A 24584-nucleotide genomic window follows, 5' to 3' on the forward strand; every position below is an offset into this window, starting at 1 on the left:
TCTTTCTGGATGTAATGTATACACAGGTGCCATCCTTGACAATGTGTGAGTTAGTTTTAGCCTAAAACAAACTATGATTCAATTTTTCCCTCTATATTTAGGTGGAAATCCTTGAATATTCAGATAGTGGAAGGGAAGGGGAAGGAAAACATGACTGGCCCTAGCTCAAGAAAAAATGAACCCAAGCCGAAACACCCTCTGAAGAAGAACTAACAAAAGAAGGCAATAGTAAAGGTGAAGAGAAAATTATCACAGATCTACAACACCAATAGAATTGTCCAAAGAAGTTTATGGACACAGTTAAGTTTTACTAGAGCTACTATTGACACTCTAAAGTTCCCTCCAATAAGTCCTATGCATAAGTCAAGGATTGTACTTCTTTGACCAAAATTCCAAATATAATTTCTAAACAACACCCTATGCAAGAGGACAATGTATCAGCTATGCAAGCAGAGCCACATAGCCTAATGCCTAGTGAAGATTAGAAAATTTCAATTCAGATCTCAAATCCAAATCTTGTTAATCCAGTGAAGATGAGAAAATTTCAACTCGGATCTCAAAGCCAAATCTTGTTAATCCACTGCACACAATTTGACAATATATTTAAGACTTGGGGCCCATTGCACATGTAAGGTGTGAAGTTGCAGATATTGCAAGAAGATTGGACGGTATTCTCTACCCTAGTTTTATAGGAATCTTGACATATCCAGCAATTTGTTGAAGGATAGTGTCATACTAAATTCATCCAAATTTTTATTCTCATAGGTGACCTAATACAGAATCATTTGAAATGAAACATAAGTGGATTCCAGTAAAGGTTATTCCCCTCTTTTGCTAGCTCCGATGAGAAAATAAGTGAAGCCTTATACTCCATTTACTATTGGTTCAGCTATCTATATCTCATGTTGCAAACAAAAATGACAGCCTAACAAACCATTGGTGCTGAAATGAATGAACCATTCCATAATACGAAGATATCAATCAGATGGTAACTTTAATTTCTAAAATTAGTGCTCAGTGTACTTTTAAGTATAATGCATGATCCAGCATTTCTGTTTTAGCATCACCCAATATAAGTCATTTTTCATCTTATGTCAAATTATCAGTGTATCAGATGGACAATGGAAGCAATGAATAGTTATTGTACTTTCTCTTAATAATTTCAATATCTTTTATTGTTTATGTTATTTCTAGAACACTTCTATTCATTTTATATATAATTTTATTGCTCGTCATTCACTGTCCCAAAATTCAAGAAAAAAATTTGCAGTCCCCCAAACTCATCCACCTATCCCCACATCCCTTATACTAGAAGAAACACTATGGATACCTCAAAAGAAATCATGAAAAAAACTTCCTGTGAACATCCTTAACCATCCACAAAGTAACTCTTCCAATTTTCCTCTTTGTAAGGAGAGAGAACTGATTGCCCTTGCAAACTTTCAGGAATGACAAAGCTTGATTTTAAAACAAAAATCAGGCTAGCTTAATGTATGCTCCATTGTACCTTAATGAATTGTATTGTACTTTATATCTTTATAATTTCAGCATCTTTTTTTGTTTATGTTATTTCTTAGATACTTATATTTATTTGTATTTTTAAAATAACAATATTGATTTTATACTGAGTCACTGCATTCGAATTCGAATTCAAGTTCGGCACTCATAAAATTTGGATGAAGTTCGACAAGGGCAAAACATTCGAAAAAAAATTCGACTTATATAATTTTTATCTATATAAGTAATATATCCAATAAACTATTAAATTAGTTTAACTATTATTTTTTAAAGAGAAAATATATTAAATTTAAATTTAATATTATATTTAAACTTTTATTGAGACATCTAAGACAATATTTAAATTAAAAATACAAGTTTTAACAAAAAAAAAACGTAGAGGAAAAAATATTTTTAAATAGAAATAAAAACCTAAATGAAAACTAAAACGATGAAAATCTATTTCGTAAGACTTGCCATCACTCATACTTTAAGGTTTTTCACCTCGGACTTGCTGAGCGTCGGGCATTGCCTCTCTTCGGATTCGCAGGGCATTGCCTCTGTTAAATCTAAAGCTTCTCCACATGTCTGTGAATAGATTCCAGCAAACCCTAAGCCATTTATCATACGAATTTAAGGCAAACTTGCCCGAATTTTTGGGATTTTTAAAAATTCGTTGAATGTCGAATCTCATGAATGAAATTTAGATTTTATATATAATTCTATTGCTTGTCACTCACTGTCCCCAAAACTCGGTAAGAAATTTTACAGCCCCCAAACTCATCAACCTATCCTCACATCCACTAGAAGAAACACTATGGAAACCTCAAAAGAAATCACGAAAAAACCTTCCAATGAATATTCTTGACCATCCACAAAATAACTCTTCCAATTTCCCTATTTGTAAGGAAAGAGGACTGATTGGTCTTGCAAACTTTTAGGAATGACAAAGAATGATTTTAAAACAAAAATCAGGCTACCTTAAGGTATGCTCCATTGTACCGTATAGAAAATATATGATAATGACATGACTCTACAGTTCGCAATGTTGAGAATTCCGGGATACTATCTTCCTAATATGCTTCATCTGTCTTAAATCAGTTTTGTCCTTAACTTATAGTCTAATAGTGTGTGCATGTTTACCCAAGTCACTTCATGAATTTCAGATACAACTTAAATATTTTCATTTCATGAAAAATACTTGTCCACATCTACACCAACCTTAGCCAAATCATTGCCTTCTGTGTTCTGAAGTGCATGCTCAAAGACTTCAACCTTTGCTATTAATGGTAGATGCTCATAATCCGGAGCAAAGGCTAGCATCAGGCGATGTTCCAAATTCACAAATATCTGGTTGTAAATAGAAAGAAATATCAATAGGAGGAAAATCAAAATTTACATCAACATAACCATTAATCTTCTTACATTAAACATATTTAAAATCAAAATAGAAAACAAATAGCTTCTGAAAAAATAATTTGTGAGACTGGAATAACTTGATACCTTCCTTGCTTCTCTATATTCACGAATGAGATGATGGAGGGTATCACAATTGGAAACCCAGCCTATTAGTCCACTATTTGGAGACAATGGTATCACATCATAGCGTTCAATAGAGAGATCTTTCTCTGCAGTTTGCCTTGAATTTGCCAACAAGGTATTGACAAGTCCGAACAACTGATTCAAATGAAAATAGTTTATTTGTTAATAAAATTGAAACTGTTTGAAGTTAAAGACATTAATGCAGGAAGATTTTAAAAGATTAAAAACTATAGGCATAACAAAGGGCATTTATTCTTCAGTCTGCATATTCAAGAATATTTGACAGCAATGCTAACAGAATTTACATCCTGCTCAGATCATCCAAATACTGATATCTATATGCTATCCTGTAGACTCAGGATATCCAAAAAGCCAAAAGTATGATCCAATTGCAAATTTCCTAAAAAGAAACCTTAAATCCAACCAACGTAATCACTTCTAAAATAAGGTTAATAAATTATTACAAACCTGCATGACACGCTCATCTTGCCGCAAGTCTTCATGACCCTTAAGCAAAAAAGCATAATCATTACCATCACTTCCATGAATAGTCAACCTTCGTGGGCGTTGCTTTGATGTTATGACAACTAGCTGTGGTGCAAAACCTGCTATAGTCACTACTGGAAACCCTGCATTGCTTGAAAAGAATAATCATAATGAGTATTTGTAAGTTGCAGGATGAAAGCCAAGTTCCATATCATATAAGGAATATTGCAAGATATCTTGCAGATAAAAATTACCAGCACGATATGTTCCAGGAACTGCTAGTTCCAGCTTACGAGCAGAGAGTAATTCTGGGGAAACATACTGCAACATCCATGCTAGTGAGTACAGGGGCAAGCATTTAGAAATCTAGACAACACTTCTTATTGAATGAAACCAAAGAAACACATCACCTGTAATTCTAATGTAGTAAGACTGGGAAGCTGCTTGTTTATACGTTTAAAAACATGATAATAAAGATCCCAAGCCTGTAAAGTAAATAACAAATTAGATATTTTAATGCAACTTATATTCTCTCAAAACAACTTGAGTTTCAAATACCTGAGTGAGTTCAGCTTCTTTTCCAGTTTTTCGGTACTTCAAACAACAATCGTGAGCCTCCTGCAATTCCCGACCATATGCCTGTCAAAAAACAATATTATTGTTTATTAGCCATCAGGTATATAGAGGAGAGAAATATAAGCAAGAACGACAAAGATCAAATATGTATTTTAAACATGTATTACTAGAGAGAGAGAGAGAGAGAGAGTGTTTGTGTGATTTAGTTTATACTTGTTGACATGCATCCTTACACAAGTAATAAGCAATTCATGGAACCCCAAACAAGAGGAACAGACAACTGCCTAATGCATGCTAGGATCTCCTAGTCCTAACCAAACCTAAAAAGCTAGAGGCGTTGGACTAAAAATACATATAACTGGAAATCAGTTCTAAACAATAGTGCTGGAGGTACTCTTGACTACATAAATATCATAGTTTTATAGGAATGTGTCCCCTTCAAAAATGGCATGTTTCCAAAACAGAGAGAACCCCAGGACATAGGGATGGGGATGAAAAACCCCCTCCACCCCTCAATCCATGGAGGCAATGTTTCCAGGACGTCCCCTCTATTGGTGATGTTGAAGAGATGCTAGGAAGGCTTAGGGACTTTATAAGTCCCTTGACCATCTTAAGAGACTCGAAAAAGTCTCTGCTCTCTCAACATGATAAAAAAAATGGGAAAACTAATTCACTGCCACTATTTCTAAATTCTTAATGACCCCGCCTACACCCAAAACCCTCATAAAAAACACCAACACTTTGTCATTACATCAAACAGGAGGAAGAGGGGGACAAAGACTACAATCAAGCATTCAAAGCAGTCGTCAAGCCTTCAATGTAAGACTAAGCAATTTTTAAAATTTATAATTTTCTATTGGCATTTGCATTCTCATTTCTAATTCCGAACTCATAAGTTAGTTTCTTTTGTTTTCAATATAGATTTTAAATATTCAATATATTACTTATAAATGTATATTGCAAATTATTTGTATGGTTTTCACATTATTAAATGTTGTTTTTATGGTTTTTTACTGCTATATACTGATTAGGGTTTTATAAGAGCTGTTTTAAGGTTTATATTAATTTAAACATTCTAGGACAAAAAATTCATTTATTTTTAAATAATTTGTTTTGTACAAAGTAAAGAGCAAGGCACAGCACCTAATGTTAAAAGTGATACAAAGACTGTTTAAGAGCAAGATGCAGCACCTACTATTATGCAAATGAGGACTATTGGCACTAAACAACAGCCACAAGTTCATCTTTTCCATCTAATGCAATAGAGCCTAAGGGGAAATGTAGCGTGACAACTTCCCCCAACTCGGTGCCAAAGATGTTTAATGTTCAAATGATAGATAAGGTAGATGATTGGCATTCCATTCCCACATTACTCATTTTCTTTATTATAGCGAGTTAATGACTAAGGTTTGAAAGTAGGATCTTCCTATGTGACATACGAGGAAACAAAACTTACAACCACATACTCAGATAGAACTATTCCAAAATTAACACGCTGATGGACAAAATGAGGCTACGTGGATCACAAGTGGATCTAATTGTCATGGAAAGGTGGAGACACATTAGGCATTGTCAACTCATCAATATCATGGTGACATGTATTGAGAGCCCTCAATTCCTTAGGATTGTTGATCATTCAAGTTACCAAAAGTATGTTCAATGCAACTCATCAATTTCACATCCTCAAAGATACTATTGAGAAAGTGGTGTGAGTCGTACCATGTGGTCTATGTGTACACAACAATATGGAAGATCACATGTATGGTGGACTACTCCTTGTATGCATGCCAATGGTGGACTATTCCTCGCATGCATGCCAGGAAAAATGCACTCGAGGGCATGAAGAAAGAAGACTAGAAAAAATAGGTAGTTCTTGAACATCCTTTTGATATTAATAATAATTTGGAATGCAGTGTTGTTAGTAACATTTTATAATCCACTCACATCATACAACAAGACTAGATTTTTATTCGCATATCATTTTGTTGACTGTTTTATTGTTATCTTAGCAGTAACTTTATCAGCTTCATAGAGAGCTTACCAAAGAATCATTTAATAGCAAAAAGTTAACATGCTAAATTAAATTGTGCTATTTTAGACAAACTTTTCATTTGGACAATTCATGAGCTAAACTCTATTTTATTTGCTCTCTATATCTCTATGCTATGGAAATGCTTTTAAATTCAAAAAACAAGTAGTTTTTGTCTCTTTTTCAACATTTTTTATGCTTTTTTCTATGTTCTGCAATGTTTTGGGGAAGGGGGCAGCAGGTCAAGACATGTTTCTGGTACGGGGGTACTTATGCCTCATTTTCGGGGGGACAGTAGGGGACGGCTGTTAAAAAAAGGAGGATTTTTAAAAATATAAACAAATTTCAAATATGCATATCAAAACAATGGTAAAAGCATTCATCATACACATCAATACATTGCATTAGACTTGAATTGAGATTTCACAAGAGAATCGACAAACATTTTACCACAATTCAAATGCTTGCGTTCATCATCGTCAATAAGCATATGTCATAAACATCCAATTCCATAATAGACATAAATATTAAACATCCATAACTATGAAATGACATAAACTGTAAATAGAAAAATATAGAAGTCCAAAATCAGCTGTCCATAATAATGTCAAGATAAACTAAGAAAATATATGACTATCCATAATCAGCACATGGTAGGTCTAAGACTACGAGTCTAAATCAAAATCAGAGCTCGAGTCTCTGTGTGAGTCAATATCAATATGAGGGACTGCCTCCTCAACCAATGGAACCCCAAGCAATCCCGGAGGTGTCTCCTGCTCCTCAACCTACATAGCATCTTCGAGATTGGCATCCCAACGTAAGACTGGAGTCCTGTGATCCTGTAGCTACAATGCACTATGAATAGACACTAACTTCTCTAATCATCTAGAGGTAAGGTGGTTCCTCTTGACTGATTGGATGAAGCTATATGTGGACCAATTCCTCTCTGCAGCAAAGGAACTGGCAACCTGTAAAAGAAGACGAACGACAAGTATTCTCAGGTCTAGTGCATCCCTACCATGCCACGTCCACCATCCAATAGGGTTGACTTGAGCTAATGTAGCTCTATTTGACCTCGCCTCTCGTCTGCCAAGGTTGGACCACGAAGATTGGCAAATGCAAGCCACTATGTGCGAAATTTGGTAGAATCATCTTCACCATACATTTTTGCAAGGGCCTTAAAGAAGCCATCTTTCACCTCTTCATCACTAGATGGAGCAACTCTTCCAGGTTTCAATTCATACCATTTGGGATTGAAAGCATGGGCTGCCATGTGAAGTGGTGTCATGCCCCACATCATTGATCAGATGTGCAAGATTATGTATAATATAATAATAAATCTCTAAGATCATTTAGACTATAACAATCATTGACAGCATACATAGTTGTAATACTGATTATTTATCCATCATGATTAAGATAACCATTAATTAATCAATTGATTAATTGTAATACATAGTTGTAATGTTTATTAATTAATTATTTATAATGATTTAAATGATAACCATTAATTAATAACTTGATTAATTGTAATAACAGTTATCAGCAAATGTTCAATGAACTTTGACATATCCCAACACCGATAAAGTATTAGTAATACCATACAAAGGAAATAGCACGATTATTATTTATTGATCAGCAATTCTAGTCAGGATTAAAACCTTGCTTAAAGACACAAAGACAGATCATTTCAAAGAAGGGACACAATTAACATAGGAAGAGAAAGGGACACATCTCATCCAAGCAGCCCATTGTTTGAAGATACTAGTATTAAAGACCAAGCAATCCTTTGTGGAAGGCATCGTGGAAAAAGGAAGAAAAAACTGGAGGCAATCGCAGAGGTAAGAAGAGTCAAAGGCAAGCAGTATTACGTAGTGCATCCCACCAGGTATGATGTATCTAAACTGCCACTTACTGTAACAACACTAGAAATTCAATAGGATATAAACACTTTACTTTATCATCCTAACTTTGGTAGCATTCTTAAGGAATTAATATAAAATAAGTGTGTGGGCATCAGGATCATAATTAATCTAGTTAAATTTAAGAAAGGTATTAATAATTACTGTAGATGTTCGACAACATACTGCAGATATTAAAGATGCATAATTTTTCAGATATTAAATATAATGAATATGGATATTGAATCTAATGAATGTAGATATTAAATATAAGGAGTATAGATATTAAGTGTAATGAATATAGATATTAAACAGACATAAACAATGCATAGTTTAAACATCAAAATGTTAAATAATAAGTATGTATAATCCTCTAAGATGTTAAACATAATAAACAAGATATTAACAAGTATAATCATCATAAATATGAAACATGTTTATAGACATTGTATATGCAAGATCATTATTAAATATGAAATACATCTTTTTAGAAAACTTTCAAATAATATAAGAATACACTTTGTGAAGGAGGGGTGTGGATTGTGATGGAGGGGTAACAAGGGGCTCGTAAGTAAGCCATCCTAGGATGACCAAAGTGTCATCAAGAGCTGGAATGGTCCTTACACCAAGGAAACCAGTCACACTCTCTACCCTTTTCCTCATAAGGCTTAATAAAATATGGAAGAAGTAGACCTAGAAGGCCAGCAAGTATGTGTTTGAATCACCGTTGCCGTTATGCCAAAAGCTCGAGCTATCAACGAACGGGAGAGCGGCCAGAGACAAGGATCCATGGGAGGCGGGAGGAAGCACATGTCGCAAATCCCAAAGGAGGTGCTGACCAAGTCAACAATCTCCCCCTTAGCACCGACTAAGGGTTCTGCACCTACGGAATGAAGGAGGCCTCCTGGGATTTGAACCCGTAACCCAGCACTCTGATACCAATTGTTGGAATAACCGCTACCGTTACGCCAAAATCTGAAGCTATCAACGAACAAGAGACTGGCCAAAGAAAAGGATCCACGGGAGGCGAGAGGAAGCTCATGTCACGAATCCCAAAGGAGGAGCTGACCAAGTCAACAATATGGGCCGCCAAGTGGAGCAAGAAGGTTGTAGAAGGCAACCTTTCTTGGGCTTGGTGTAGAAACGGCCCTAGGCGAACCTTCATGTCTTCTTCCTTCCAATTCTATGTGTTAAATTTAATACTTGATCAAACTCTAATAATCAGATAAATATGAAATTATATTATTTGGCACTTAAGTTATTATGTAGATTCTACTTATTAAAGCTCCACTTGTTAGCAAATCAATTAATTGGTATGATTGTTCCCTAACCCTTAGTTGTGTAACAGGTAAGGAAAAGTGCAATTTGGGAAGGGGACATTACAAGTGGGTTGTTCATGATGTTCCACCATCGCATCACAATGGGCCTAAGATACACCTCATAAAATCCCAAAGTAGGGTCCATGCTATGAATAACTTGCTTCATCTGCCCAAGCATGTTATCAAATGTCTCATAAATCTTTCCAAGGTTAGGAGAGTCAATATCAGCATATCCAATCACTTGTACAATAGGCTCAATGAAGGAGCAAATATATCTGCAAGTACAAACAAGTTACAAGTTAGAAACATTTCAAAAATTAAATAATAAAATCAGCAATGCCAATTTTCTTACCTCATTGTGAACCGCCAGTTATCATCAAGGAATTTTCGCTTCACACTTCTTCCCTCTCATGTGCTTGCCTCATGCCAACTAACCCACTCAGCATTGACCAGCGGGTTGTAGAGCCTCCTGGACCTCAAGCATCCTCTCTAACAAAATAAAGTCGCTGGCATATCTAGTCTCCACAAGCTTGAGGAATTCCTTCCTCGAAAAATGTCATATACAATGTAAGTGAAGTGTGATGGTTGCAAATGAAAATTTGCACATCTCTAGCCTCTAACACCATTGTCTTCACCCAATGACTTTTCCCAATATCCTTCAAAGTATTGTTCAATGCATGCACACAACATAGGGTCAAAAAACATATGCTTATAAGCACTCTCTACCATCATTCCAGCTAGCTTACACATAGGCTGAATCGGTCATTACCTGTACGATATTCAGAGGCTCCAACCTCTTCTATGGCCTCTCTCAAAATCTGAAATTGCAAGGTTGCATCCTTCCTATTCCCTAAACAATCTATAGCTCTAAGAAAATAAGAGCCTACAGTGCTAGTGGCAATAAGATTAATGAGTGGCTGACGTTTGGTATCAGTCCAGCCATCCATGATTATAGAGCATCCATCCCTCATCCATGTTTGTCTCATATCTTCCATCAAAACAGTCACCTTGGAGTACTCTTTATCAAGAAGGGTGGTGCGTAGCTTAGTTTCGCCAAGTGGAACAAATGAGGGACCAGCAGCTATGAGATCTTTGAACATTTGTTTAAAATATGAATAACGTGAGACAGAGAATGGTATAGAATGAGCATAAAGAAACTTAGCAATAGAGGCTTCATCCTTATCTCATGATTGTATGTTAAACAAATCAGCAACATTAGTTTCTCTCTTAGTCTTCTTTGTCTTTCCTCTAGCAAAACTGGCACCCTCTTCCCCATGAGAAGCATCATCTATTAACATAGTAGGCTGCAAATTCTCTGTTGAAGTCCCTTTACTTAATGCTTCACGATCCATATGCAATCTAGTTCCCTCAATTCTTTCAGCTTGAGTTATCTTTTTGCAACCTTTCACCCCTTGACCACTTATGCCCAAAAGATTGCAATAGACTTTAGTATAGCTGTCATTAATATGTTTGTGGCACAAATGACACTCCCATTTTCTACTACCCCCTGAATTTTTTTTCTTGTCTTTGTCAATTTCTTGTAGCAAATTGCAGTAAAGGTATTTTGGGGTCAAATGGGCCTTTTGCATAGTGTTTGAGGATTTGGGAAGGACATTCAAATGGGTTTGAGGAACATGCTGCCCCTGCTACATTCAGACTTCCTGAAAACCTTCCAGTGGCTGCCCCACTTCTAGTTCTTGGTCTAGTTTGAGTTCTATCTTCAATTTCAACTTCATCACCCTCACTATCACTACTCCCACTACTATTCTCATCGCTGCTCATGATTTTGTCTGTATAAGAATGTCAAAGAAAGCTGCAAGTTGAAAAATAAACAAAATAAACCCACAATACCCTCCCTTTTCTGTTCAAAATCTTAAAAAAAAATTGAACAAATCTAAAACAAATGCAAAATGAAAAGCGTATTTTTAGTGGAGTTTATTTTATGCCCTGACCTCCTCTTTCACCTGCTCTTCACTCCTTGATCAGCTGCTCCTCCTCTTGCTGCTATTCTCCAACTTTGCAAATGCCAAATGAAATGTCTTTTTCCTTCTTTTTGCTCGTTTTATTGTTGGATTAGGGTTTTTAATTTTTATTGTTGTTTTATGTTGTTGGTGGGGCCGGCCAGGTTAAAAATGAATTTTTAAATATTACTTTTTTTTGGTTTTGTGCATTGGTGGACGTTCTGGGCAGAAGGGAATGTCGGTTCAGGTACTGCTAGGAGTCCCCTAATCGTCCTGGGGATACCTGGATGTCCCAAACGGCCTAGAACCATCCCCACTGCTTGCAGGAAACATCCCTGTCGTCTGGCATGCACAAGAAACAGGTCAGATACAGCAAAAAACTGTCCCCACTACCGGTCCAGGTCCAAAACAGCAGGGGATGTGTCCCCGTGGAACATAGTTTTGTTTCAAATCTGATTTTCTCCCCAAAAGATTTTTGCTGCTATGGTTTATAGTTTCAATTATTATATCGTATAGTCTTATACATCCTTTAAAACTAAATTTTCATTAATATATTACATTTGCATTGTTGTCCCCACCCCCACACCCCACATCCCTGAAACTTTATGGAACACTAACAAATATTAATAAAGTCTCCATCCTAAATATAGGCAACCAGAAAAATATAAGAATCGTCTATGACAATTAAATTGTCATTTTAGAAAAGACTAGAATTTTGTGTAACCTATTCAAGCATCCTTCTTCTGAAGCAAGAGACCTTCGCAAGACATTGGAAAATAATCTGCAGGTGGATTGCCTTGGATGTTTTCTCTAATATCGGAGACTAATGCATGAAGTTAAATTAATGTAGAAGGAATTTTCTTATTGACTGGAAATCCTTATCTGTAAATGTATTTTTGCGTTTTGTTAGCAAACATATAGTCTCTATATAAGCTCAGCTGTTCAATATTATGTTTCAATTATGTGAATGTAGCTCATTTCATCCATGTATGACATTTCTGCTTTGTTCTCAACTATCTGTTCAGCTAGCACAGGGCCATCCTTTCACAAGGATAATTTGTAATTTTTTAGTGCATGGCTTAGTATATTGAAATGTCTTGGATTTTCAATCTCAGATACCCCACTCCTATCATGTTCTTTACCTTCCTAGAATTTAGGTGTAGATTGAGATGTAGGTTTTGCTTCAGCAGGATGGAGCTCTCTTAACACTCCTAATTGACTAATCTCACTTGTACATAAAGCCATTTTCATCTAATTTGTTCAATTGAGGATGTTAATACATACTACATTTCTTTCTTTGATGATCCCACCTCACATATGTTCTTTCTGCATAAGAAAAATGACTCTTGGTTTCTGTACTTAAAATCCCATTTTGGCCAAGTAAGGATGTTAATGTACTTCATTTCTTTCCTTCATTGTGCCAAGTCTCATTTCATTTTCTGGGTGAGAAAAACTACTTCCAGAAGCTCATTGTGAACACCTTTACAATCAAATCCAAGACTACTTATGCTCAAATTGATAATACTGAAAAGCAAACCACCTTGAGTTCCATTTTACAGCGACAATTTCTATTCCAATATAATCTTCTACATCTAAAACTAGTTACTGCAGGCCTAAATCAAAATGGCATGACAAGTGGCCTAGAAAATTTATACCTATCGATAATCATTACAAGAAGGAATCTGATCACACTACATTCAGAATTTCATTCATCTTAAATTTTCATCTCCCCTTCTAGTCCACTATTTCGCAGCCTTAATTTCTACACATGACTTTTACCATATATCAAGTTATTTATTACAGCTTAATGGGAGGCCATTGTCCCCCCTCCAATACCATCCTAACAATTTAATGTTGGTTGTTGCAGTCGAAGCTTTACATCCTTCCACAACTGATTCGTTTAATGGTTGCAACATTCCAAGAAACATACCCTCGTTGATTAGATAACTAGCAGATATTTTGGTATGAATATAATGCATTATCATATGATTTAGATAGCTCATTATATGTCTTCATTCGATAATAAGTATAAATGTTTGCAGAGATTATATGGCTTCTAGCGTATGATTAATGTGGATAAGATTCCTTTAAGCTTATAGCCAATCCATCATCCCATTATGGAGGGGAGGTAAAAGACATATGAGGAGGGCAAGTACCAAAAAGGTCCATTCAAGTAGTGGTAACCCTGAGTGGGGCTGGGAGGCTGAATGGCGGGTGCCATTAACAAGCTCTTGTGCTTGATGGATAGGTTCAATGCACCTTGTATGATCTCCCAGATGCTTCATAGTGTGAATGGAATGTTGGGAAAAGCCCTGAGGGAATCTCATGCACATTAAGATTATTATAATGATGAGTAGAATTCCCTTTGGAACATTGTTGAAATATATGTTTATTTTCCTATTGATGACTAACCTTGTTGCAAGGTCTAAATCAAGGCATTAATCCAAGCTTCAATTAAGAATTCTAGGGCAAATTAAGTCCTAATAGGAGACATTACAGTCACTGCATTGACCATGGCAGGTAACGGGTTCAAGGCCCCAAGTAGTCATGAATTGAGTGGGTCGTTATTGTAGGATGAGGTGTGTTGTGACCTAATCACACATCAACCCATCCCAAATGGGGACCCCATACTTTTTAGGCCCTCTCAGTCTTTTGATTTCGGTTTTTGGGGTCTTTTGGTAGCAGTCTCTCTAGTCTCTCTTCTTTGCAAGTGTTTGGGGGTTAAATTGATCAAGTCTTCTTTTCATTTGAGCGAATTTAAGTGAGTCTAGGGCTCATTTTGTCAGTTTTAGGGTTTCTACCTTTAGTCCTAGATTTTAGGGGTTTCCTTTTAGGGTTTTTGAAAACTGAATGTTGCATTGAATTCAGGACCCCCTCAGGATCCAATACATGAAATTTGGGCGAATTCTAAGCAACTTTCTATTTTTAGAAAGCTCCTATTTTTTAGGGATTTCACTGCCTCCCGAAATGTCTTCATTTTGCCAAAAATAAAACTTACTATTTTTAGTAATTTCTATTTTTAGTAAATTTCTATTTATAGTAAGCCATCTTGCATCCTATTTTGGGCTCTAACTCTAACATTTGAGGCAATTTCTATTTTTGGAAAGTTCATTTGAAGCAAGTTCATTGCAAGCAGACACTGAGGACTGAACATTTCTGAAGATTCATCTAAATCCGGAAAGTCAGAAGCAAGCAGAGTGATCAAAATTTGGCTAAGTATGGAATTAGTCTAGAAACGGAATGCTTGATTGGCTAAGTATGGAATCAGTCTAGAAATGGAATGCTTGAAGATCATCTAAATCTAGAAAAATCATCTTGATTCCTAAAGGGCCATCCTGAATCCTGAAGCATCCAAGTTAGCTAAAGTCTAGAGGGTTGAAAGGTGACATTCCATGCCAAGGAGAAATCCACGCCTAAATCTAGAGAAAGACACCAAATCCATCATATTCATGAAAAACGTGAAAATCCTTCCTAAGATCAAAACAGCGCCCATTTCCCAAGAAGGGAGCTAAAGTGCTCCTACCATGGAAAAGACAAATTGTATGAATTCCTTGCCTTAGTGAAAATCCACCCAAAGGGGTCAAGTTGGGCACTAAATGATAGTTGCCAGGAAAAGTCAAAGACATCAAAAAATCCATCACAAAGGAGAAATGGCGCCCATGGAGGAAGAATGATGCCAAAATGAGGTTAGCAAGTAAAATCCATCAAATTCGAAATTCCTCCTTCAATGCAAAATTCCACCCAAGACAAGGTATAGGGCACCAGATTCATGGAGGCATGGAAAATCCAAGATGAAGGAAATTCCACCATCAGGGCAAAATAGTGTCCATTCCTGGGATAGGGCGCTAAAATGAAGTCATCATGGAAAATGAAGAAAAGTCAAAATTCCTTGGCCATACGCAAATTGTGCCCTAGTCCTCAGAAGGGCGCCAAATAGGGGGTAGCATGGAAAACTTAAAGAATGTTGAATTCCTCAACACTTGCAAAATTCCGCCCAAAGAAGATATAGAGCGCTAAATTCCAACTGTAATGGAAAATGGCAAAGAACTCCAAAATTCCATCTCCAAGTCAAAATTGCGCCTAGGGAAGGGTCAAGGTGCCAAATGAGATCAATCATGGAGAGGATAAAAATCATGGAATTCCTCCTTCGCATGCAAAATGCGCCCTAGAGGGGAATCTGTCGCCAAAATTAACTCTTCATGGAAAATGCAAAAGGGGTGAAATTCCATGACACAGTGAAATCCACGCCCAAGTCTAGGATGGAAATTTTCCAAGGCAAAGGGTAAAATGAGGGTCAAGAATGGAATGAAAAAGCAAAAATCCCCTCGGTAAAAATTTTGAAAAGTCTATTTTTAGACACCAAATCTCATCAAAATTCGAAATTTTTTGTAGATTTGGACTCGTGAGAGAATTCTCTCTCTTGGACCCGAGTCCTACATTTTAGGAAAATTAATAGAAAATAGAAGAAAGTGGAAAAGCGTTGAAAAACTCCTCCACGGCAAGGAAGGTCGAGCCAAGTGGACAAATAAGATGAATCGCGAGAAAATCCTCTAAATTTCCCCCAAAATTTCCCTCCAAAAAATTCAAAAATGGGAAGATGATGAGTTGCCATGGGAATATTCTAAGTATGACACATAACTCAATGCACTAAAAGAAAGTTCTGTTTTGGAACTCAAGTACGAAGGTAGGACCCATTTGCATGGCACCTTGGAGAGGAAAGTATGACACGTAATTAATGCAATTACCAAATTTGATTCCTCCTGACTTAGCAGCACGTTGGATAAACTCTATATAAGCATGAAAGTACAATTCATTTCTCATGTGCAAATTTCAAGAAAGAAGAGTTGAAGAGAAACTGAAGAAAGTCATACTTAGAGAAAAAAATTCATCCTTTTCAAGAAGCTTTTCCAGGATGGCAAAATCAAGCAAGGCGGCTACCATCACCAGGTAGGCACAGATAAAGGCTGAGATGAAGGGCATTCTTCTTGATTCCAAGATGGTGTCCAAGTGTGTTGTGACGTATTCACACATCGCCCCATTATAAATGGGGACCCCTACTTTTTGCTTTTTGGGGTTTGTTTTTCTAGGTTTTTTAGGGTTTGTCTATTAGCCCTATGCATTTTGAGTGTCGCCAAGGGGATCTCTAGGATGCCAGGCTCTACTTAAGCCAGGGTGAGTCCATGGGCCCCAGAATTAGGGTTTCTTTGAGAGTCTTCCTTAGGACCTGGTTTTGCTCTTGTTGCTAATTGTGTCTTGCTTGGTGTGTGAGTATCATCCTTAAAGGTCTAAGCTAGGTCAAGTTGGTGAGTGATGAAGTCTGGAATGTCATCGTGATCTTCAAATGCCCTGAAATTTGGCCAAGTCTGGATTGTCTTCCTAATCCTGAAATTTGACTAATCCTCCAAAAACTAGATTTTGCATTATAACTCCTTGAGGTCCGAAACCACTCTCAAACATCCTGATAGTATATATGGAATATAACTTAAAGTATAAGAATGACATTTCCTTATATCTTTCTTCTTTCTTATACTTAAATGTTATATTCCATGAAATAATCCTTGCGGAGAGGCCAAAATGTCAAATTTCGCTCCTGACCCTTCCAAAGGGTCCAAAGCGAATTTCCCTCTTGACCCTTCCAAAGGGTCCAGAGCAAAATTCTCCATAAGACATTCTAATTTGACCCAAACTTAGAACTAACTCATTCCCAGGCATTATTGAGGGCAAAACACTTGTTTGGATGGAGAAATGTGAGGAATGAAATCAAGATCTGAGCCTAAATGTGAATTTCGCTCCTGACCCTTCCAAAGGGTCCAGAGCGAAATTCTCCCTAGACACCTTTTTTCTCCTTGTTTGCACTGGAAACCTTGATTCCTTGGGCATGGTAAGGGTAAATTGAAACATTCTTGCCTTAGGAAGTGATTTGAGGTGTTTGAAAGTGTGGATTTTGTCTAAAGCATGAATTTCACTCCTGACCCTTCCAAAGGGTCCAGAGCGAAATTCACCTTTTCCTCTATTTCGCTCTTTCATATGGCCAAGTTTTCGATTTTTTAGGCATAGTTGAGGAGACTTGGATGCATGTTTGCCTTAGAGAGGAGGTTTAAGACTAGAAAAGGTGGTGAAAATCAACCTAGAATGGAAATTTTGCTCCTGACCCTTCCAAAGGGTCCAGAGCGAAAATCCTCATAACCTCATTTCCTTCCTAATTTTGGCTAAAGTGTTGGTCTCTAAGGCATGTTGGAAGGTAGATTGATGTGTTCTTGCCTTGGGGGATGATTGAAAGCATTGAAAAGTGAAGATTTTGCCCAAAGTGTGAATTTCGCTCCTGACCCTTCCAAAGGGTCCAGAGCGAAATTCATTATAAACCTCATTTGCTCCCTTGTTTGGGCTTAAAACTTTGTTCCTTGGGTGAAAACGACGAAATTTTGTCTTGTAATGAAGAATGAGATTGAAAGGATGAAGAACCAAGTCAAGAATGAGATTTTCGCTCCTGACTCTTCCAAAGGGTCCAGAGCGAATTTTCTCAAAACCTCTCTTTTCTCTCAACTTTGTGCTAGATCAAGTGTGGGCTAAGGTAAATTCAAGAAGGAGATGTCCCTAAGAATGACTTTGAGTTGCTAGTGATCCAAGAATTTGAAGGAATTGAGCAAAATAGTGAATTTCGCTACTGACCCTTCCAAAGGGTCCAAAGCGAAATTTCTAAAATCACCTATTTTCCCTGCAGGTCAAGTCAAACTTTGAGTTTTTATAGCTTGGATGAGTGTGAGGAGAGGTGTTCTTGCCCTTTTGAAGTTGATGGAGGTTGAAAGATGGAGGAGTAAGCTCAAATCATGAATTTCGCTCCTGACCCTTCCAAAGGGTCCAGAGCGAAATTCTTCAACGCGCCTATTTTCTCCTTGGATGAGGTCAAAACTTTGGTTATTATGGCATATATGGAAGTGGAGTGATGTATTTTTGCTTGGCAATATAGATTGGAGTTCAAGAAATGAAATATCAAGCCTAGAATGTGAATTTCACTCCTAACCCTTCCAAAGGGTTCAAAGCGAAATTCCCCAAAACCACTTTTTTCCTCAATTTTATGCCAAGTCTAGGGTGGTTCAAGGTGAATTAGGATTGGGAGTGTCCTTAGGTGTGACCTTGACTTGCTAGTGATTACCAAAATGATGGAAATTAGCCCAAACTAAGGATTTCGCTCCTGACCCTTCCAAAGGGTCCAAAGCGAAAATCCTAGGATCACCTATTTTCTTTGCAAGACAAGTTAAGTTTTTGGTTTTTATGGCCTAGATAGGAGTGAGGCGATGTGTCCTTGGTCTTGGAGGTGCATTGGAGTTAAAAGAATGAGGAAATAAGCTCAAAACAAGATTTTCACTCTTGGCCCTTCCAAAGGGTCCAGAGCGAAAACCCTAAAATCCATCTTATCCTTCAAATTTTGTGCTAAGTCAAGCCTAGATCTAGGTGAGAGAAGCCCTTTGGATTGCCTTTGAATAATTTTTTATCACCAAAAATGCAAGTTTTGAGCTAAAACATGAATTTCGCTCCTAACCCTTCCAAAGGGTCCAAAGCGAAATTCTGGATAGGTCCTATCCCTAGCCTTGATTTTAAGCGAATTCTCCCTTTCAAGCCTTCTGGGGATCAAGCAAATGTTGCCAAATTGAGAAATGGATTCAAAGAGGGAGTCTAGAGGAAACATGGTGAAAGGAATGGAGTTGAGTCAAGATAAAACAAGCAAAATATGAATTTTGCTCCTGACCCTTCCAAAGGGTCCAGAGCGAAATTCTTCAAACCACCCTTTTCCTCCTTGAGTGAAGCTAAAACTTTAATTCCTAGGACGTGGTTGAGGATGGAATGGTGTTACTTTGCCTTGCAAGATGAAGTGAAGTTAAGGAGATGAAGAATCATGCCTAAGACTTGAATTTCGCTCCTGACCCTTCCAAAGGGTCCAAGGCGAAATTCACCAAATGTCCTTTTTCTTCCAAATTTGTGCTAGACCAAGATAGTGATCAATGTAGATTGGGATTAAAGATCGCCACAAGCATGTCTTAGAAGGGGTTGTGAGTGAAAGAAGTGAGTGTTTTGCCCATGATCAAGAAATTCGCTCCTGAACCTTCCAAAGGGTCTAGGGCGAAATCCTCAATTTCACCTAACTTGCTCATGATAAAGGTCAAAGCATGGATCCCTAGGCTTTGGAGGAAGGAAAACTATCATATGTTTGCCTTGAGAGGAATTTTGGAGTAAACAAGTGATAGAATTATCCTGGAATGCAAAATTCCTGACCCTTCCAGAGAGTCCAGGGCGAAATCTTTTGAAACTCCTAATTTTTCACCTTGTTTGGGCCAGGCGAAGAGCTAATTGTGAGATGATGTTGAAAAGAGGTCTAAATTGGGCAAAATAGCAAATTTCGCTCCTGACCCTTCCAAAGGGTCTAGGGCGAAATTCTTATAGGGCCTGTCCCTGGGAAGGATTTTGAGCGAACTTTATTTTAAAGTCTTCTTGTTGATGATTTAAGGTGGAAAATGCTATGTTGAAATGAATTTGTTATATGACCTTAATCATCTTTTAGTTTGTTTTGCAGATGAAAGAAGACCAGGCCAGGGCAAGGACGACCTCCTCTAGTTCAGCATCATCAAGGACGACCTCTTCCAGTCCAGCGCCAGCTACCTCCAGAACCTTCACTTTGCCACACTAAGGAACCACAAGATGACAATGAAGGGCGTTGCCAACATTTCAAGGAAAGGTACACCACCCATCCATCATGTCAAAGACAAAGGAGAATCAAATAAGGTCAGTGCAAGGGTCCGTTGAAGAAGCAGATAGTTTCAAAAGAGTTAATTAAAGTTAGCTTCTCAACATCATCAAATTGAGCATCTACCAAGTTACAAGTGTCAGACAAGGTGGCATCCCAGTCATCACTCCTCCAGTCGGATTGGTCCACCTCAACGTGTCCAGATTCAATGTACCTGACTCATCAAAGATGACACTAACTTCGATGTACGTACCCCGGTTATCCATTGGTCGAATATTCCAGAGAAGGCATGTGTCCAAATAATGCAATTATTTCATTGGCCAGAATTGAGTTTGTTGTAATAAACCCTAATTAGGGTTTTCATTGTAAAATCTCAGCCATAGATCTGAGCCATTGAATTGTATTGAGAGTATTATAAAAGGCTCGAGCTCTTCATTTTGTAGGAGGTTAATAGTTAGTTGATAGAGGTTAGAATAGCTAATGATCGATAGTGAATAGAATAGAAATTAGAGTAAAGTAGGAAGAGAAGGCAAGAAATTGTTGCCTTGATTGTAAATGAACCCCCTTTTCATCGAAGATATGGTGAAATGTGTCGTTTCTTTGCAATATGCATGGTCTCTTGTTGAATCTTCATTGTAGATGATAAATGATTAGATTGAATGAAATAATTTATTGAATGTACTCGCGTGGAATCTACCTAGCCCAAACCACTAGCCTTTTGCTGACTGTAAGAACGCCTTGCGTGGTCAACTAGCATAGAACGAGCTTAATCCCGAGTCATAACACCTCTGTTGTTCACGCATTATCTTGAATGGTGATCAGTATCTGATGGTGTATGATTTGGACATATTTGAAACATCCCTTAGAAGATCGCACTGAGTTGGTGTTGAATTGTTCTACCTGATGGTGAGACCCAGCCCAGTATGACTCCACCTAGTCATTCATCCATCTTCTCGCATTCTAGGTAGTAGAGTAGACTTCCTGAATCCTATCTCTTTTGCCATTTGTTTACCTTCCCGCTAGTAAATAGGGCTTGTGATTCCAGCAAATCAGATGTTCAAGTCATCGAGTGTAAGTCCCCTTGTGATTCCAGCAAAATCACATCATACCACGAAGAGCTTATCCACACGTAGAGATCCTACATAACAAAACCTTGAAGCTTCTCTGATTGATCCTTCTGCGATATCTTCAGCATTCGGGAGCTTTATTCAAGAGAAGATAAGGTACCTTTAGATATTTTATTCTGTGTTTGGTCCTGTACAAAAGACACATCAACTAAGTGGAAGGAGATTAGTGATACAAATTTAGGAACGTTCAACATGGCTGCCTTCAAAATCAGGATGTTTGGAACAGCAGGGCACAGTCCATCTCCAACCGCTGCCAGAATTGTCAAAAGTGGAATTGTTGCGGCAGCTGGTTTTCCCCCTTCTATTCAATGTCCAGACTTGATCCTAGAGTGTGTGAAGCCTTTGGAATTCCTTCACATCACTCGATGACTTACTGGACTATGAATGGAGTTAAGGCTATATATGATGCAGGTCTTGATAGACATGTGGAAACTATCAACAAGCATTGGTTGCAGAAACCTAGACCACACATCGCCAAAATGCCTAAGACGCTCAACATTTTCGAATACAAACAGGAGTATGTGGACCTGATAATGATGCTAAGTAAGATAATGGGATGTTCACATACTGTGAATTTTGAGTCGTGCATGTTTTTCTAAGTCGGTGAAATCATGAATGCCAATGGGTTGGTAGACTAGGCTAGACTAATCAGCCACTACGTGCATGAGCAACTAAAAGATTTGAAAGAAAAAAAGTCCCAATCCTTCTACATGAGCTGCTACGTAATTTACATGCATGCAAGAATGGGAGGCTTTGATGGTTTGCCTGGAAAAGGAGTTATGGGTTGCGGACCAGCATAGCTGAAAGTTCATGACAATTATCATCAACTGCACCTCTACAATACTAATTCTTTCAAACTAGTGAATGCCTTTCACCATGTACCTAACCAGATTTATGCAGAATGAGCTTCACACAAGAGTGTCACCACAGGCTAGGGCATTGGTTCAGAAATTTGGAGCCACGTTCTTGCAATTTCCAAAGTCCACATATATCAAGACACATGGTTTCAATTTCCAGCCGTATAAACTACCACGATATCCATCTGACAAACTGATACTGTTAGAACTTATGAGGCAGTTGACAACTTATGACCAAATTCAGAAGAAGAAAAAGAAGTTGTCTATTGAATTCCCAATCGTCCTTGGGGACTATGTGGAAGTGTGCCCGAACTTGGCAGCAGCTGATAAGGCAACAGAAGAATTGGCATTTTACCGCTTGGCATATTACACGACCAGGTCCCACTACAATCCATATTGTAAGATCAAAAAGGTTGCAGGAGTAAAGGTTTTACACAAGTTTCCCCTGGAGGACTATTGGGAAGATGCAAGGGACGATTTTGATGTCAGAAAGAAGATGCTTTCCAGGCTGTCCTTGCAAACAATCAGAATAGGTGAAGTAATGCAGGTGCCAGATCAAGTGAAGGAAGATTCAGACTTGGTGAAACCAAAATTTAAAAAGGTGAAAGATCAACCTATACAACTCCCAAATTGGTCAAAACCAGAATTGATGATCTGGATATTTTGGCCAAACCAGTTCTGAAATTTACTAAACATTGGGTTGATCGGCATGTAAGAAGGCTGAAAGAAGGAAATGTCCACCTGACTTTTCAATTAATGGGAAATCTTGATTCCCATAGCAAGGCTACGGGAGGATCTCATAGGCCCAAGGTGAAGAAGGAGAAGTTCAGCAAAGGGAGGCTAATCGTGGAAAAGGAAGGAATGTTCTGAAAAGGCCACAAACAATGAAAAGGAAGAATGTCAGCAAGAAGCCAAACAGGAAGTCCATCGGGAAGTTTAGCAGGAAATTCAGTAGGAAGAACCACCGTAGAAAAGAGCAAGGGCACAAACGATGCAGTCGCAAGCTAGTTCCTCCAATGTGTGGGAGGTAGAAATGTTTTCACAGGAAAATCCAACAAAACCACCTCCAAGCAACATCCCTGACAGTGCTCCAGCACAAGATATTCCCAGTGTCTGTGCTTCACATAGATCCAATCAGCTAGGAGGTTAGAGACTAGAAAATCCTCATCAAGAAGAACCTCGCCATGATAGTTTCGTGGAGGCCATCCTTGGGGAGATGGATGAAATATCGCAGGAGCATGAGCAGATGGAAATTCATAGTGACTCCATTCACGCTCCTGATTGGCTGATGGATAGATTAAGGAGGGAGTCGGAAAAGGAAATTGATCCAACACGGGTGTTAGAAGAGCTTTTGAAGAAAATGGATCAGCCAGCAGAGAAGAAGGCTCCCCGGAAATTCTCCAAGGTCGTAAGGGATGCATCTAGATCTCGAACCTTGCATATAGCTGAGCCAACAGTAGACAAAGACAGGAATGAGATTATGTCGGAAGATTATGTAATTAGACAAGTTGATCTAGGGCATGCTATCACCGGGCAAGTAATTGAAGACTTCGAAGGATCTTCCTTTGGCCATAAGAGAGAAGATGCAGAAAACAAAGGCAAAATGTAAAAGGCTAAAGGAAGAAAATAGGGCCTTATGTGAACATATTAGAAGTCTCAAGCAGCCTCTTAGAGAGGTTGATCCCTCATTCATTCCTCATTCCTCTCTCCCTAAGGAAGTCGCTGATGACACAGAAGTAATCAGGGAAATGGCCCAAAGTTCCAGGGAATGGGTGGAAGATGTCTTTACTACAGTTGGGAAGTTCATTGAAGACTTAGCTCATCTTCATTCTAGATTTGTTGCCCTTCTAAACAGATTGGAGGTAGCGGAAGGTCTATGGGAGGACGTTCACATCTATCAGGACTTGACCATTCCACGACTCAGAGCTTTAATGAAAGTTCTGAAGCAAACACTAATTGATGGGAAAGTAATTCAGGAGAATGAGGTTTATGACTTTTCCTAATGGTTCTGCGCCATTTGGTCCAGAAGGAATACCTTTGAAAAGTTTAGCATAGATTCTTCAACTTTGAAGGACTCAATTAGAAGGGTGTAGGAAGAAATCATCAGCGGGATTGAAGCATTGTTCGCAAAGAAGCTGAGTGAAGATGGAGTGACAATGAACTCCCTGAATCCCAATTGCACGAATTCTTCTTCGTAGGTGATGGGATGGGGTTTGGGATAGACTAGCCTAGTCTATGCTCTTGGATCCTTTCCTTGGATCACCAGGTGTTCTAACCACACCCTAGGGTCTCTAGGACTTCCCCTGCTTGTGGAATCCCCTGACCTTGCCCAATCCACCCACCAACAACTTGAAATACCACTCCTAAGGTCTCACCTACTCATGAGATTCAAAGAACCCTTACTTAGGCTAATAAGGGTTTGGCTTGTTCCACACCTTCTGAGGTCCTAGCAAGGATAGGACAGGTCTTGGACATGGTTATCCATGTATTCATGTGCCCCCAAGAGGTTTTCAACTTCCAACTCCTTATCGATTTCACTATTTTGTCTT

The 24584-nt window shown here is 38.1% G+C and overlaps 1 protein-coding gene and 1 long non-coding RNA gene across 7 annotated transcripts in view; both read right to left on the reverse strand.

Moving 5' to 3' along the window:
- The window catches only part of LOC131034005 (serine/threonine-protein kinase TOR), a 158360-nt gene that overhangs the window by 19359 nt on the left and 114417 nt on the right, over positions 1-24584 (reverse strand). For 5 of the 6 annotated variants that reach the window (XM_057965335.2, XM_057965332.2, XM_057965331.2 and 2 more), the window contains 6 exons: positions 4084-4164; positions 3936-4010; positions 3780-3846; positions 3508-3668; positions 3001-3174; positions 2719-2847 (listed from right to left, as the gene is read on the reverse strand). In XM_057965335.2, the coding sequence (XP_057821318.1) occupies positions 2719-2847; positions 3001-3174; positions 3508-3668; positions 3780-3846; positions 3936-4010; positions 4084-4164 (687 nt within the window). The remainder of the gene's footprint in view (positions 1-2718; positions 2848-3000; positions 3175-3507; positions 3669-3779; positions 3847-3935; positions 4011-4083; positions 4165-24584) is intronic. The other variant, XM_057965334.2, reaches the window with a different exon arrangement.
- LOC131034007 (uncharacterized) lies at positions 9420-11863 on the reverse strand. The gene is made up of 3 exons (XR_009103729.2): positions 11303-11863; positions 9703-11163; positions 9420-9625 (listed from the first exon to the last, which is right to left on the reverse strand). It is a non-coding gene; the product is annotated as an uncharacterized LOC131034007 (long non-coding RNA).

The sequence above is a fragment of the Cryptomeria japonica genome, chromosome 2, assembly GCF_030272615.1.
Source record: "Cryptomeria japonica chromosome 2, Sugi_1.0, whole genome shotgun sequence".
NCBI classification, from domain to species: Eukaryota; Viridiplantae; Streptophyta; class Pinopsida; order Cupressales; family Cupressaceae; genus Cryptomeria; species Cryptomeria japonica.